The sequence below is a fragment of the Arachis duranensis genome, chromosome 3 (genome assembly GCF_000817695.3).
Source record: "Arachis duranensis cultivar V14167 chromosome 3, aradu.V14167.gnm2.J7QH, whole genome shotgun sequence".
Taxonomy (NCBI): Eukaryota; Viridiplantae; Streptophyta; class Magnoliopsida; order Fabales; family Fabaceae; genus Arachis; species Arachis duranensis.
The window spans coordinates 29335269-29352524 of record NC_029774.3 but is presented as its reverse complement, the minus strand read 5'-3'; the positions used below and the strand labels follow the sequence as shown (position 1 = coordinate 29352524).

Below are 17256 nucleotides of genomic sequence, written 5' to 3'. Positions count from 1 at the left end.
GGAGGTAGAGAGAGAGAGAGAGAGAGAGGAGGGGAGGGGAGAGAGAGAGAGAAGGGAGAGAGGAGGGGGAAAGAAGGGAGAGAGAGGAGAGAGAGAGGAAGGGGAGAGAGAGAGAAAGAGTATGTAAAAATTAATTTTAGAGTTTAAATAAAACCAGTTTTAATTTGGTTTAAAACTTAACTGAACCATAAAAATTGGTTTTTAAAAAATTGGTTTTCATAAAAACTATAATTTCAGTTCAGTTTTTTATTTAAAAAAATTGGTTTATTTAAAACAGTTTTAGTTGAGTTTCAATTCAGTTCAGCTAAACCAATTTTTTTGCACACCCCTACTTACGTTAATACCAAAATTGTTTCTATCAGGAATTCACACCTATATAATGCTGTAGAGCAACAATTTGAGTAAACTAGAAATCCTGAATAATAGCATGTTAAAATTGCTGAAGTTCCTTGGAGGATACGTGTATCAATATAAATGAAAAGGAATGGGTTAATGCAAAAAAGGAATAGCTAAAGCACAGATAGGTATATTGATAGCTTGTAAAGTATCGTCACATTTTGATGTTCGATAAATGTAGGGCATGCTAAGTTAGTAGTGAAGCAACATGATGGTTTCTGTTCTTCGTTTTAATCATCCTTGTAATTTTAGCAAAAGTCTATTTTTGTTCTTGATGCTGTGATGCAATAAGTTGCACTAATTTAACCTCAATTTAGATTCTTGGTATCACCATCGAAATACCTAGCCTTTTAGTGTAGGTGCTGTCAAGGAATAAGCATATAATTTGACAACCGTAAAATTGATACCCGGACTAATTAAGGATGGATAAACCTGATTACTTATCGGGTATAGGATCAATTAAATTAAATCGGGTTAGTTTTAGTCAGTAGTTAAAGTTGTATTCGTGAAAATCTATAAAGCGTTTGGTAGAGAGGCAGAGACGAAAAGACTGAGATTGAGAAACAGAGACTAAGAAACAGGAATTGAAATAAATTTTAGTATTTTGTTTAGTGCGATAATAATACACTCTAACTACACATTTAAATATTTTTTATAATTAAGTCTAATTAAATTAATTTAAATTCAAAAAAAATATATTCTTATCACACTAGTTAGGGGTGGCAGTGGGGCGGGTTTTTGCCCTACCCAACTCCGCCCCGCCGTCCTTGCACTCCACTACTACCCGTCCCACTCCTACCCGCGGGTAGTAGGCTGCCCTACCCTAACCCGCCCCCACGGGTACCCGTCCCGCCCCTACCCGCCTCTATAAACATTTAAAATTCATAACTAAATTAAAATACAAACATAAGATTCATACAATGTCAAATAACTTGAAATTAAAAAAAGATTAATGTTTAATCACTACAAATTTAACAGCATAATAAAAAAATTGCATCAAAAGAGTCTTCAATCATTATTCTTGTTCTTCCACCATTTAACAAACCTACATTAAAAACACAGCATAAAAACTAGTTAAGTTAAGCATTATGATCAGTAAACACAAAGTTTTATCAAATAACTTGGCACCATTTTTGAAAAAAAGGTGAAATAATTTTTCAGAAGTAACAGCAATACCATTGAGAAAAAAGCAACACCAAATTAAAATTCCAAAGCAAAGATAAACAAAAATAGAAGCAGCTAACACTTATTTTAGAATTGAACAATTTGCATAAGTATAGTTTCCATGGTCAACAAATAAAATAACTCTAATGATGATGCAATTAAAAATTACTATATAACTATGCAGAAATAGTTACTCTAACTCTTACTTTGTAAAATAATAAATAAAAAAACCAATCTTAGTAATGCCTCATGCTAAGAAATAAGAATATATAAAAATTGAGTCCTATTAACCAATTTCACCACTCTTTACCTGTTAACCACAACTAATCAAGTGTTATCCCAGCAAAAATTTCTCAATTATATCAAAAGACCAAGTACAAACTCTACCAGCCTGGTTCCAAGTTCCAAGTTCCTAATCAATCTTTTTAAAAGTAAAGCCAAAAACAAATTAGCACCAATGCATCATATATCACACTGTAGTCTCTTCTCTAAATACTTAAACCAGCTTGACAAGAACTAACTTTTTAAAAAATTCAAGTTTATTCAATGTTAATTCTAATAAAATTCATTGTATAAAATAAGAGTAACAAATTTACAGTCAACGGGTTAATAATTTAATAAGCAAATTTGATACAACAATGCTAAATGTAAGCTGTAACATCAGCAAGTGAATCACTCATTACCTAAATAAGTTTCATGTGTATACATAGCAAGCATGATGACTTGATGGTGTTAGATTGAAATCAATTATAACTAATCAAGCACAAATCACAAGATTGAGTGACTCTGAATCAGCTCCAAAAGAATACATGACATTATGGATAATCAGCCTTCAATTTTATAACTACCACAACTATCTTGATTGCTAGAAAATATTAATCAGGAAAGCCATAAAGAATGCTTAAACAGAAAAGCCATATGATATATATTTAACATAAAAAATGAGAAGTAATATATAATTTCAGTTTCCAAACATACTTTGATTTAAAAATATAAAGATACATAAGGCCAACACACATAAATTAGGCTGATTCTTACTAGTAAGTAAGAAAACTTACGGTTATTACTCAAACAAATTGCAAAGCTCATGCTTTAAAGAAGTACATAAATCAACTCAGATTAGCAAATGTTAATTTCTTTAAAAAGGAAAGGACCTTGGCAGGGCCAACAAGTTCCTGAGGGCTGAGGACATCATTCTTTATATCGTCATTTAGGGATTTTTCAAGATCAATAATTATTGTACTCAAAGAAGTCCTCCGTCATTCATCAACAATTTACATAATATTAATGAAAAGGCAAGTTTAACTGTTCTAACATAAAAAAAATTAACTATAAAATCTACTCACAAAAAACAAATCTGGAGAAGGCAAGAAGCAAAGAGCAAGCCAGTAAGCTGTAAGTAGTGAGTAAAGGAGGAGTGCTTACTGCGTACCAGTGAGACGACGACAGAGGAAGGAAGGACCGGAGACTGCAAATCAAAGAGACGAACGGCGAGGAGAGTGACGGCAACGAGAAAAGTGCGAGCGAAGTGAGTACGATGAGGGAGAGCGGCGAGGTGAGCGACTGCGCGACGACAGCGGTGAGCGACTGAGCAAAGCAAGCAACAGCGATACAGGTAGTATTTGGAAGAGAGATAGAGACAGAGAGAGTGAGACTAAAAGACAAAGATTGAAATAAGTTTTAATATTGTATTTGGTATAAAGTGGAAGATAGAAACTGAAATAAAAATGAAGCTTAAATTTAATTTGTACAAAGGGTAAAATTGGAATTAATTAATTGAAATGAAAATATTTTAGATATAAAATGTTATTAAAGTTTCAGTCTTCATCTCTAAAAATTTCAGTCCCCTGTGTTCTTACTTTTTGGAGGTACTGAAATATTAAAATTTTAGAGACAGAGACAGAAATTTTAGTACCAGTCTCTGAACTAACAAACACGATATTGAGTCTCAATCTCTCAGTCTCTGTCTTAATATCTCAAAACAAATGCTAACTAAGGCTGTGTTTGATTGATGTACTCTAGACACAAAAACAAACACAAATACACAAGTAAACATAGATATTGGTACACACAAATATTTTTATCATGTTTGATAATCATATACAGGAAACAAGTATTTAATTTAAATGTCTATTTTATTCCAAGTATAACCACTACTATCACCATACTTATCACTTATTTCCACTACCAACACTAATTTTTCAATCTCAATTCAAATCAATATCGTCAATAAAATTTAATTACTAGTTCAATAATTCAAATTAAAAATTGAAACATAATGAAGAATTTTAACAATAATTTTAAAAATAAAAAACTGATCTGAAATTAAAAAAAAAATCAAAAATGAAGATGAAGATGAAAGAGATGTAATTAAGGTTGAGAAAAATGATAGAAGCAAAGAAGAAGGTAATGAGAAAGTGCATATCTAGCAAAAAAAAAAGGGGAAACAGACTAAGAGGGAGTTGAAATAAATCTGAAAAATGACGGCAGCGATGCAGTGAGATCTGAGGCAGTGACATAGTGAGACCCGTGGCAGCGGCAATTTACAACGGCGAAGATAGGCAATGCGGTGACACCTGTAACTACAAGAGAAGAAGGTATAACGAGATGCAAAGGTAAGACAAGAGGAGTTTTATAGTCAAATTCAATGGAGAAGAAAAAGTTTCGCGAGCAGATTCGAGGAAGAAGTGGTAGTAGTAGTAGTAGTTTCACATCCATATTCAAGGGAGGAGAAGTTTTGCGGTCAGATTCAAAGAAAAAGAAGAGAATATATGGAGGAGAAGTGGTTGCAAGTGAAGGATGAAAGAGGAGAAAAAGAAAAAGGTTGAGATAGTGTGTGAGAAGAAGAAAGGAAAAGACTAAATGAATGAGGATAAATTTAGAATTTTAAAAAAATACTAAGGATAAATTTGTTTAAAAATGAAATTTAAATTGTGTTTTAGATTAAAAATTCGCGTCTTATTATTTTAGAGAAACACAAAATACACATATTTTATAGATTTTTTTTTGTAATCGTATCTCTTCTTTTTTATGTTTCACAAAATAAACATTGGATGTGTGTACCATGTCTATGTCTTTAATAGATATGGACATTTATCAAACGGGTCTTAATATTATAACAAACTTGCCTAATTCTTACATACTTTGAATCTAACTAATAATATTTTAGGTTTAATTATTCTATGTTTTCATAGTTTTTTTTTTAATTTTTAATTAGATTTTTATTTTTATTTTTCAATTAGATTCATATACCATTTAATTTTTTTCAATTAAGTCTCTATAGACATTGAAAATCTAAAAGCCATTAGTGAATTTACTTATTTATCTATACCCTACACTTATAATTTTTATCTTCACCACCCTCCACCACTCTTCCCACCTACCATCTCTTTACCCTCCTCCTTTGTCACCAATCTTTCTATGCAACAAGCTCCATTTCTACTATAGCCGAATTTTTGTCATAATCAACACAAATTCAGAACTAGCATGATCAAAGCAGAATTTTTATCATAACATAATCAGTTAATTACAAGCAAAACACAATCAGAACTCATAATTAGAATTTTTTAGCACAAATATTTTTTTTATATAACCAGTGAACATAAGTAAAACCAATTCAAAAGTAAAAGTAAAAGCAAAATAAAGTAGAAGCAAAATGAAGCAAAAATAGATTAAAGCAGAAACAAAAGCAAAACGAAATAGAACGGAGCCCGAGTCTGAGACGGCGAGCAACGGACACTAACAATGGACGGGAAGGGAGCAACTTGTCGGCAACAACAAATTCATATTAAAAAAGTCATCAATAAAATTACAGTCAACAATTCCTGATCCAGAATCAACAATTCAATTATACAAATTCCAAATTTCAAGTTCAGCAACAAAACCATGACAAATTTAAATCACAACAACAATTTTAAATCTGTAATTGGAGCTTCTGATTCAAGAACAACCTATCTAAATGTGAAAAACGAGCTTTGAACCTCGGCGATTGTACGTGGTGGGAAATAGATGGAGGAGAAGAAGAAGCACCACTCACGATCGAGAAATGAAGCACTGGAGAAGCATTAAAGATGGGAAAAAGGGGTGATTTTGGAATTTAAAAATATTCAGGTGTCCTAATTAAGTTTAGTACCCTTAATTTTAGAATATTCAAAATCTAGAGAATAATTAAATTAATATTTTATTATATCTAATATCAATATAAAGACATTAATTAAAATAAATAAATAAATTGCAGTAATACAGATCAAATTTTTTCGTTTGTACTTTTAGAACTGATAATGTGCTAATATAAAATATAAAATCAAAAAATTTAATCTAAAATTTTTCTTGATATTGCTGGTTATGTGAGCAATATCAATCAAACAACACGAACTTTTTTCAATAGACATCTTAGCCAAATTTTCTTATTTTTTTATTTGTACTTTAGAACTGATAGTGTGCTAATAAAAGATATAAAATAAGACTTTAATCTAAAATATTTTTCGATAGTACTGGCTTTGTGAGTAATATCAATCAAACAATACTAACTTTTTCCAATAGACATTCGAACCAAATTTTCGTTCATTAGATTTTCATTCTTCTCCCCTTTCTTACCTTTTCTCTTTTCTTTTTCGTAGCAGTTGTTAGTTTATATTTTTAAATATTAGAATGCTTAATTTAATTTTATATATTTTAATTTTATTTATTTAATTATTAGATTGGACTTTATATTTATAAATTTAGAAATTTTTATAATAATAAATTATAAATATCTTATAAATTGTTGTAGCCATCAGGAGTAATTAAATGTTTAAAATTCTCTTTCTTAATTTTGTGATGAAATTATAACGTAGACAAGTGAAATTAAGTAAATTTTGTTTTTGTTATATCACAAAATTAGGTAGAAGATTGAATGAGTTCCTTCGATTCAATTTTTAAATTATGGTATAAACAAGTTAGGTTGAATAATCTTTTTCTTGTTGTATAAGAAAATTAAACAAGAAATAGAATAATTCTCTTTGTATTCAATTTTAATTTATCTTTTTATTTTCTATTTCAATTTCAATTTATTTTTTCGTTCAATTTCAATCCTTGTCTCTTTGTTTATTTTCTCTATTTCATATCAAATTTAGAAGATAGTAAAATCTAGCTAATTTTTTTAATTATGGACACCCAGGATGTGTTATATCCAATTATGAAAAAATGATGTGTATTTTTATAAATATGAAAATGATTTTTTTTTAATTAAAATTCACAAATCAGGTTCAGATTTGTTTGAGATATAAAACCTAAAATCTAATTTGGAGTCAAGAAGAAAATGGAGTCTCAGATTTATGGACGGAAATAATTTTTTTTCTCGTTGTAAAGTAAATCGAAGAATTTGATTTGCATGTTTAAAAAATTTTTCAATGCTAAAATACAAATTTAAGAATCAGATATATATTTAAAAACTTTTAAATTAAAAAAAATCAAATCTAACCCCCATATTTTTTTTGTTTAAAAAAATAAAAACTACAAATCTAACTCTTAAATTTGTGTCCATAAAAAAAATATATTAAATTTTTACATTACTAAAAAATAGGATAAAATACACAATTAAACCAAATGAATGCCAAAATTACACAAATTAACTAAAAGAAAAAATGTTACCTAGATCTCTCAAAAGCACATTCTTATGTAATTTAAATGAGCCCCAATCGAATTAGTAGTGATGCATATAAATCGAATTTGGCCAATTCGAATTATGCATGTATGGGATGTCATACTAAATCAAATCATGGTGATTCGAATTATGCATGCAAGAGCGTCCCTAATAATTTAAATGAGTCTATTTCGATTTACATATATATAATTCAAATTTGACTAATTTGAATTATCAAGCCCCCGACGTATATAAATATGATATGAACGTGAATTGCTCCCATTAGAGTGAAACACAATAGCTAGTGAGGAGAGTTTTTTAGTGTTGGTGCACTATAGAGGGTCGATTAAGAAAAAAACACACTCTGGTATTTAAGTTTACTGATAAGGATCTCCTCAATGTTTTTCTGAAACCTACAACAAATTTCGCTGAGTTCCTGAATTCTATAATACAGAAACTGGGGTTGCAAGGCGTGAAACAGGTTGAGAAGTTATTCTATCGCATTCCGATTTCAGTTCTGCGAGATGATGTGCAATACGATTCATTTGTCATAGGGAGTGACGAGGATTTGGAGGTTCTGTTCCATTGTCGTCGGTAATTTTTCGAGGTCATGACACCTGAGCTGTTGGCCAAGCTTGTAGATGTGGTCTCTAGCTCAGGTGGTTTGAACCAGAATCCCCAAACTCCAGCAACTGCAGCCTATTCTAGTTCGAGGCCTGTTAGTGGCTTTTCATTCGTGCCTATGATTGCACCTCATGTAATGGTGGTTGCCTCCCCGTTTTTCGCAGCTGATCACAACCGTAGTAGTGACGGAGAAGTTGGTATTATTGATACAGCATCGGTTTCATTACATGGTGGGACACCAGATAGTATCAACGATGTATTGCTAGATGATGATGACATTGATGATGTGGAGCCGGACATCATTGTCGATGATAGCAATGATGACATAGCAGCGAGTATTCCGGCTAAGGCTGGCGGAGCGTCCAGCTCCGGGACTCAGCAGTACCCCCCGCACTTTTCATCGTTGGACTTGGATGCCATGAGACAGGAGGGGTTTCCTGGCGATCCTATTGGATTTGGTGCCAGAGATACACAGGACATCGGAGGTTTGTCAAAGTTTCAGGTTGGTTAGCAGTTTCAGGATAAAGAAGAGCTCGTGTTAAGCGTGAAGACCTATAGCATCCGACGCGGGGTACAGTACAAAGTGGTGGAGTCCGATTATCATAAGTACTTTGGGAAGTATAAGGAATTTGACAACGGGTGCACATGATTGATTAGAATCAGTCTCAGCCATCGTAGAGGTATTTGGGAGGTAAAACGGTACAATGGACCTCACACTTGTCTACCCACGTCGATCTTGAGCGATCACAGGAGTCTTGATTATCATGTGATCTCAGCCTTCATACTGCCGATGGTTAGAGTTGATGCATCCGTGTGTATCAAGGTACTACTGAATACGACAGAGGCGCATTTTAGGTTTAGACCAACTTATAGGAGGGTTTGGTTGGCCAAGCTGGGCAACCACGCTCAATGTACGTCTGAAAATCTGTCAGGCAACCACTAATATAATGTCCATCAATCGGCAACCCTAATTGGTAAGTCATGTCCTGCAGTGTAATCGTGCACTCCCCGAACAGCATATGAAACGTGTGCGTCTCCAGACGTCATCGCTCCATGAATGCACAAACCAGCGGCTCATCCAACCTAAACCAAATAAGTACAGCTGAAATCACAATACTAAAATTAAAAATCCAATAAAATCATGGTTATTATACACAATTTATCTATGCGCAAGTGTTCATAAATTGTTGAGCAAAACCACAATTTTATTCAAATTTTCTGTATCAAATTCGTAATTTGCTTCCCATGAATTATGTAATTTTGTATTTATTGTATTTTTTAAATAAAAAAATCCTATCTCATTAACGATCCTGAGAGAAATCCTTTCAGAAATGGATAGATAATTATTCATTTATTTGAGGTTTGAGAGATTAGGAGCTACCCTTCACCTGAACCTTTGTGCCCCACATGGCCACATGGGCATGGCGTAATTGCATGGCAATGCAGCTTAGACACAGTGAACAAACTACCAAGTCAACTACCCTAAAGGAGAGAATCTTTGAAAACAGAAAGCATATTCCATGTAAGAATAGGATTTATGTGTTGCCCATTATTACCATGTAAACAACAAAAGGTAATTGATTCTGATTGTTAGGCCGGTTAAAATTGGCTAAATTTATTGGGTTAGTCTGTTTATTCATTTAAGTAGGTAAGTTTTGTTTCTAAAATTAAATTCGTTTAAATTTTGGGTTAAACGGGTCAAGTCCAATTAATTCGAAAAAAAATAACGGGTTAAACGGGTTAGTTCACGAACTAAACGGGTGGTATGTTCAAAAAAAGCTGTACTTTTAGTCGATATTTCTCCCGATCTGACTTGAAAATTCGACCCATCAATTAAAAAAGTATTATTTTTAAAGGTTTTTGACCTAAAAGTGATATTTTTGTCAAAATATTTTTCAAAAAATAAAATTAAATGATAAATGGGCTGACCCGTTTAACCCATCGGGCTGACCATAAATAATTCGGGTTAAGAAATTTTGACCTACAAATAAAACGGGTTTAAACAGACCAGCCCATTTAACTCATGAATTTAACGGGCCGCACCTAAATGGGCCGGGCTAGCCTGTTTGATGGCCCTACTGATTTGCTATTTATAATATTAAAAATATCAAATTTTTTATTTTAATAAATAAATTAATTATCATAAGAAAAAGTATATGGAACTAAGCAAGGTAGTGAACTCGTAGTTTTTACCTCGACTCGAAAAGTTAGTTCAAAATCGTAAGTCGTTGAATCGTAAGACAGAACGTAAACGTGACTCGTAAAATATAAAATTAAAAATTATAAAAAATTTGATAACACAAATTTACAAGTCAAAAGTCACAATTCATAACAAAGCTCAATCACAAATCAAAACACAAATTCACAACTCACAGATTTATTCGACATAAAATATAAAATTTATAAATTTTATTCACAACTAAACTACTACAATAAATAACTAATTACCTTGTGCATTACACCATAATATAAAATTTTCAATCATTCTTTACAGAGTATCCCTTCACTTTCTAGCATAAGTATTTAGTTTTTGATTTTTTTTTTGAGAAGCAATAATATTTAATAGTAGCTGGTTTATCAGTATGAACAAAAATGATCATACAAATTTTCAGAAAGGAAAAGATCTTGGATAAAAAATAAAAACTGAACACTGCACACCTCTGAGTACACAGCAAAATCATGTGATAATGATAGTGTTTATGGCAAGTTTTCCTTGCTAAGGTAATGAATGATGAATCTTCATCCTGTGTTGCTTCATATGGTTGAGTTCATTGCAATGCTTAATTAGATTAATTCATCATCAACTTTGAAGCTTAGTTGATGAATGCTTTATTGCACAGTTCCAAAAGCAAGATAACAAACTCTCCATGCCTTCACGTGCTGCACTGCTTTCTCTTCTTTGTATAACTTTAATAAACTCATCAGCACTCAAGTTTCCATCCCGGTTAGCATAAAAAACATGAAAAATTATGTCAGCAACTACATCTGTAATAGTGATGCCACATACCTGTGATGCTGCTCTCTGAAAATCAGATTTTGTCAACTCTCCACTAATTTTTCCATAGCTGAATATGGCTAGGGAGAAGAATTCCAACTGCTTGCTCAATTCTGCAAAGGCTTCAAACTCTTGAAATGTGATTTTTATGTTTCTGAGATACGAATCATCGTTCATTTCCTCCACCCTATTCAACAGTTTGTTTATATAATTGATATCAGCAGCTACAACCAAGGAAAGTATGAAATTTTTGGCTGAAATTGTTCCTTTCTGTTGTAGTCATAGTGAGCAAACTATGTCCAATGTCACAATAATAAATTAACAATTCAAGTTTTCAGCTAAATAAAATTCACCAAAAAAAATTCAACCTGCAAAGAAGTGAAGAACATCTTTGTTGTGACTTGTAAACACAAACCACTAAAATGAACAATCACTGAACAGGGGAGGCGAACTAGATTTAAGGCTTACCTAAAATCACTACATAGGGGAGGCGAAGAGCGCAGTAGATAGCAACAACCAACCATGAACACCGGCAGTCAATGACACAGAGCATCAGCAACACTAAGTCAGCAACCTTCCAATGCAGTCACAGTTGTAGTCAGAAAGAGTCAGAAAGGCAGAGATACACTCACAGGAGCACCGCAACAAGCCTTAGGGGTCACGGTAGCACAACTTTTCTTCTTCGATTTGCTGATTTCAGAATTCAAAGGGAGTTCAGAGTTTAGAGGGAGAGAAAGTGGTAAATTGAATGAGGTGAAAACTGAAAAGATAGTCATAGATTGAGGAAAATTTGCTAGGGTAAACCGTTCAAGAAGAATTTGTAGGGACATTTACCTTTCTCACTTCAGATTGGGCTCTAGGGTTTGAATTGGTTGCAATTTGGGCCAAGAAAATCGCTTCTGGAGCCTTTTTGAAACTAGAACGCAACCTCGCCGGAAACTCGCGATTCCAGCATTTCAGCGTGTTTCCTCGGTGATTCAGCACGGAGCTGCTTCCTGGAAGACGAGAAGCATAGACGAGACAATAGGGAGAAACAAAATCGCAGAATCGTGCGATTCTACGAGTAGAGTCGTGATTTTAACTACTTTGGAACTAAGAAGTCACCAGTCAAAAACTAAACAAAACCACACTCTTCTCTCTCACATTAACCTACCCACCTCCAACAATCACACACACACCCCTCTCTCTCACTATCAGGCCCTCTCCGCCTCCTCACCGCGACCCACTCCTTTTCTATCACCGACATCTGCCTCGTCGGATTTGCCACCGTCGACAAGAACCGCTTCCCTTTCGTGAACCAAATGTGTTACTGGAGCCGCCGTTGCAGTTGGAGTTGAACTTGAGTTCGATCCTTAAGGCGGCGGCGATTTTGAGGGCAGGGGGACAGCCTGAGAAACCATAGAGGCGGTGGTGAGCGTAGAGGGAGGAGGCGACGGAGGAACTGTTGTGTGCATATGATCCCTTTTGGACATCATAATTTATAATCGTATACTTAACTGAATCTCATGGTAGGTGAGGATACTGTGTGTGTAATTGTACATAAGTTCAAGGGAGTTTTCATTCATCTATCTGCATGCATATGATCCTATTCCTTTCTCACCTCATATGGGTGGGGTTCCTTTGATGAGATTTGTTATTAGGTGTCTTGATTGATTTTTAAATATTCACATTGATAACCAGTTATCAGCTGTGAGATTTTCCCCTTAGAATGTTGCTTATTTCATTTTTTCTGTGATTTCTGATTCTTGGCTTTTTCCCACTCCCAATTCAAATGTATAAAGGGCGAACCAACCATTGAAGAATACTATGATTTATATATAGAATGTGAGACATACAGCAACCAAATATCAGAGTTAATAATGCAATTCCCTAATACACAAAAATATAAAAAAATTATTCATTTAATATGAAAAAAATATCCTAATACTTAACAAAAGAAATATCCAGTTATATTTTAGCAAAAATAATTAAATATTTATAAAATTTAAAAAAATTATGAAATTTTTAAAGAAATAGAAACATTCACATTTGTAATACAAAAAAATTCGAAAAATATATAAAAGAACATCCATTTAGCATGAAAAAGAAACATTCTGATACTTAACAGAAGAAACATCCATATATATTAACTCGTAGAGATTTTGAATTTACCCAGACGTATTTGACTGATTTTTGGCTAATACCATTTTGATTTCTTAACATTACTCTTATAATAATTATCGAAATAAATAATTTAAAAAATATTTACCAAAATAAATATCCATCTCTTATCTCGTTAATAGCTAAATATCTAATTCAATGATTACAAAATTCAGTTAATAGCTATAAAACTTTAAAGAATTTCTACAATCACCATTATAATATTTTTTTAAAAGTACTCTTTTAGCTGTATAGTTGTATGACCATTTATAATTCATTAATATCTTTTTAATTGGGACAGTTGAGAAATATTTAATCATTACTTTAAACATATATTTTTTATTTTAATAATGATCTCTTATTATAACAATAATAACTAAATTTTATCCTATTAAACGAAATCAGATACATAAATTAAATAATATCATTGTGTTATTTTACTATATAATTTTTTAGTTCTTTCTCTATCTTTTAATATTTTACTACTTGTTTATTTTTTATTTAATCTATTCTCCTGGGCGAATATTTTATCTATCTTTTCTTTATATATATTTAAACTTTTTAAGATGATATTTTATTATATTTTTAACAATAGTTTTTATTTTATATTTTTTCTCTTATATACAGATTTTTTAGTCTATCCATAATATTTAGTTGCTCATTCATCTAAATATTTTTATCTCTCCTACACTAAATTTATCATCATGTTCATCATTTTCTCTAACACTCTTTTCATAAAATATAATTGTGTACTCTACAAGAAAAAATATCGAGTATCGTAAAATTTACTGTCAAATTTAACATCAAACGTTAATGGCAAAATTTTCATCGAATTTACTATCAGATTAGGTAACAGATTCGCAACCCTATAATATTACCATTAGAATAATATTTCTAACGGTAACGTCAACGGTAGTATTTAGAGAAAAAAAAAAGAAGAAAATTTTTGGTGCACCTACTACCGTCAGATTTACCGGCAAGAAGATCCAACAGTAACAAAGTTAGTGAAACAATGCGTTTTGGGCACACGTAAAGTATTACCGTCAGATTAATCCGACGGTAACAATGTTCTAAAGGAAAGCGTGAACGTCGTCTCCCCCGTTTCGAATTTTATACTCTCTCTCTCTCTCTCTCTCGCATCGTAACCACCGTCTGCCGTCATCACCATTTGTTGTTACCACCATCTGCCGCTATAACAACTTTGATGACCATTACTGCAACTTTCACGTCTTCTCTTATTTTTGTTGTTCTTCATTACAGGTTCAATGAACAACTCTTTTTCAATTTATTTAATTTTAGTTTAATGTAGTTTTGGTTTAAGTAGAATTTCAATTTTAATTTTGAATAGGTTCAAAGTTAGTTCAGTTTATTTTTCTAATCTTAGTGTATTTAGATTAATTAAATTAGAAGTGTTTGAATTTGTCTAATTATGTTAATTGCTGCATTGATGATTGTTTTGTTGAGAAATTATTGCTGAGATTATTTGATAATTGTTTAATTTTAGTTTAATTTAGTTTAAGTTTGAGTATAATTAGAATTTTAATTTTGATTAGTTTCAAAGTTAGTTCAGTTTAGTTTTTTAATCTTAGTGTATTTAGGTTGATTAAGTTATGTTTGATTCAATACATTAGATTTTGAATGCTTGAAGTGTTTGAAATTGTCTAATTATCTAATTGTATTAATTGTTGCATTGATGACTGTTTTACTACGATTGTTTAATAATTTTTTTAATTTTAGTTCAATTTAGTTTAGGTTTGAATAGAATTAGAATTTTAATTTTGAATCTGTTTCGAAGTTAGTTCAGTTTAATTTTCTAATCTTAGTGGATTTAGGTTGATTAAGTTTTGTTTGCTTCAATATAATAGATTTTGAATGCTTGAAGTGTTTGGAACTGTCCAATTATGTTAATTGTTGTTAATTGCTGCGTTGATGAATGATTTATTGAGAAATTGTTGCTGAGATTGTTTGATAGATATATGTAGACCTGACGACAGAAAGAGGTACTGCTGATCAGGCTACTGGTTGTGGTTGTAGCCGTGGTCAGGGTAGAGAGAGGGTTTCTTTCGGTACTCCCGAGACTTCCGGATCCTCTCTATCTACTCCAACCACCCCAGTCATGCCACACGTTACATGTTTAGTAGACCATCCGTTCATCATGGTACCCAACTCCAACTACGTGCCTCTGTCCACGGCGACGACACCGCCTCCAATCGCTTAGCAGCCCACATCCATGGCGACGCCGACTCTAGCGACGGATGCCACGGCTCGGAATCCAGCCATGGAAGTGAGGCAATAGATGATGCCCCTCTACCACCTCCCACCATACGGTTGCGCATTTGGCCTAATGGCGGCACGATGTAAGTAACACGTTCAATGCTCATGTATTTCCAGTTTATGGTTATCGCTAAAAGTGTCTGAATTATTTCTAGTTTAGCTGATTTAAGTGTTAATTGCTGGTTACCGTTTTCTAGTTTTAATTATTATAATTTCTGTTATTGCTGAAAGTTCCTGAAAATTGATTCCTATTTAGTGGATTTAGGTTGATTTGGATTGTTGGTCATTGTTTTATAGTTTTATTGATTATGATTCCTATTATTTCTGAAAGTTTCTAAAAATTGATTTCTGTTTAGTAGATTTAGGTTGATTTGGATTGCTAGTTTTTGTTTTCTAGTTTTAATGATTATGATTCCTGTTTTCTAGATTTAATGATTAAGGTTATTTCTTATTTGTGGGTTGTTGTTAGGTTTTTGACGAACCCAAACACATGTAATCAGGAAATGACGAATGTCATCAAGCTAATACACGACCAGCCTTGGCCCAGCTACACAAAGATCTCCGCTGAGACCGGGAAGGGTTGGTTTGAGAAATAGACGGTAATTACTTTCATTGTTTCTATTTCAAACCTTTTTAGTTGGTTTATATCCTCTATCTGCTTAACTAAATTTAAAGCTTCTTTGTTGCAACTGCACTTCATTTGGGATATTGAGCACGACTTGGCCATCCGAAAGATATTCGACCATAGAATGGGTCGCAGCTCCAGCAGATGCTGGATGATGTTCGTCATGGGCGGGACCAGCGAACAGGATGGCTCTGACTAGAGATAAAGAAGGGAATGTTAGCTCATTGGGAGACCAATGCGGGGTTCATGGATCAGCGTGAGCTAATAAGGTATCAGCCAAGTCGTCCAAGTACACTGGCAGCTCGGTGACCTTCATGAAGACCAAGGTCAGGCTGGTATGTAGTTCTTTTAATTTTGTTAATAACTTCGTTATTTTATTTGTTTTGCATATCATTACTAGGCATTCTAATAATTTTGTATTTCAATGCAACTTGTATAGTCGAAGTCGTTGGACTGCGAAGCCACATTGGCGGAGACATTCAAATACATCCACACGCAGAAAGAGAACAAAGCGAGATTTGTTTATCAACGGTCTCAGGACCATTATGTGAGTAAACATACATCTGATTATTTTCTGCTATGAAATTGTTAGAGATTAACTGTATATCTGTCTTACTAGTCACAGTAACTTGTATTAATTGCACAAAAGTCCTACACACAGAGACTAGAGGCCACAACTCAACAGTCTCAGCACAGCTGATGGCTCTGCAGCTTTAGTCGTCGACCTCGATGCGGTTTGGCGCAAGACCGCCTTAGTCCCGTACAAGAACCGTGTATATGAGATGGAGTCATTCTTCGCCAGCAGCCTCCCACCTCGACATTGAGGCCGTCATCAGGCTCCGCCACCAGTCGAGCCATCCAACCCGAGGAAGGCGTGGATTTAAGGCTGCAAGTGCAGGAGCTTCAGCGCAGCCTTCATTAGCAGGCTTAGGAGTTTAACAATTGTCGGGAGAGGTATCAGGAGATCCTCACTCGCATGACGTCTATGGATGAGCTCAGACTGGGGTTTAGGCCTTAGGGAGTCGCTGGAGCGGATGCAGCGTATGGAGGCTCAGATAGAGGTGTACCAGGACCAGATGTGCACCGCTAGCATCGACCTTGGTGGTGGCAGCGGTCCTGCTGGTGGCACACGGACATCGTTGCTGCCTTCTGCGCTGCCGACTCAGGGCCACGGGACTGACAACGACTACCTGGATCTGTAGATATTAATTTTTTGTTTTATTGTATTTATTTGATGTACTTGACTTTTAATTTATTTGAACATTGTATTATTTATTTTAAATATAAATGCTTCATTAATTATGAATTGACCACTAATAGTGGAATTTCCTAATTGTTTGAAAAAAATTAAATTTAAAATCAAAATTGACAATTTATTTCAAATTAAAAAAAATTAGCATTACTGTCAAAATTACC

General features: G+C 33.4%; 2 protein-coding genes across 12 annotated transcripts in view; one reads left to right on the top strand and one right to left on the bottom strand.

Moving 5' to 3' along the window:
- The window catches only part of LOC107478414 (uncharacterized), a 24973-nt gene extending 7868 nt beyond the window's left edge, over nucleotides 1–17105 (top strand). Inside the window, exons 6-10 of one of the 8 annotated variants that reach the window (XR_008007132.1) lie at nucleotides 14914–15298; nucleotides 15685–15814; nucleotides 15891–16175; nucleotides 16280–16387; nucleotides 16502–17104. The gene's annotated coding sequence lies outside the window, so the exon portion shown is untranslated. Of the gene's footprint in view, nucleotides 1–14913; nucleotides 15299–15684; nucleotides 16176–16279; nucleotides 16388–16459 lie in introns of all 8 variants that reach the window. The other 7 variants (XR_008007137.1, XR_008007134.1, XR_008007136.1 and 4 more) reach the window with 7 other exon arrangements.
- Nucleotides 10264–11889, bottom strand: LOC127745722 (calcium uptake protein, mitochondrial-like). 4 transcript variants are annotated; one of them, XR_008007138.1, is made up of 3 exons: nucleotides 11637–11889; nucleotides 11271–11492; nucleotides 10264–10989 (listed from the first exon to the last, which is right to left on the bottom strand). XR_008007138.1 is itself a non-coding variant. In XM_052259239.1 (3 exons), the coding sequence occupies exons 2-3, from the start codon at nucleotides 11353–11355 to the stop codon at nucleotides 10608–10610; spliced, it is 504 nt and encodes a 167-aa protein (XP_052115199.1). In that variant the 5' UTR covers nucleotides 11356–11492; nucleotides 11637–11888; the 3' UTR covers nucleotides 10264–10607. The 4 variants fall into 4 exon arrangements, 2 of the variants coding, with proteins under 2 accessions (XP_052115199.1, XP_052115200.1); XM_052259239.1 differs by having other exon boundaries at nucleotides 10264–11026; nucleotides 11637–11888; XR_008007139.1 differs by lacking the exon at nucleotides 10264–10989 and adding an exon at nucleotides 11036–11170.
- Nucleotides 17106–17256: the final 151 nt, after the last annotated feature.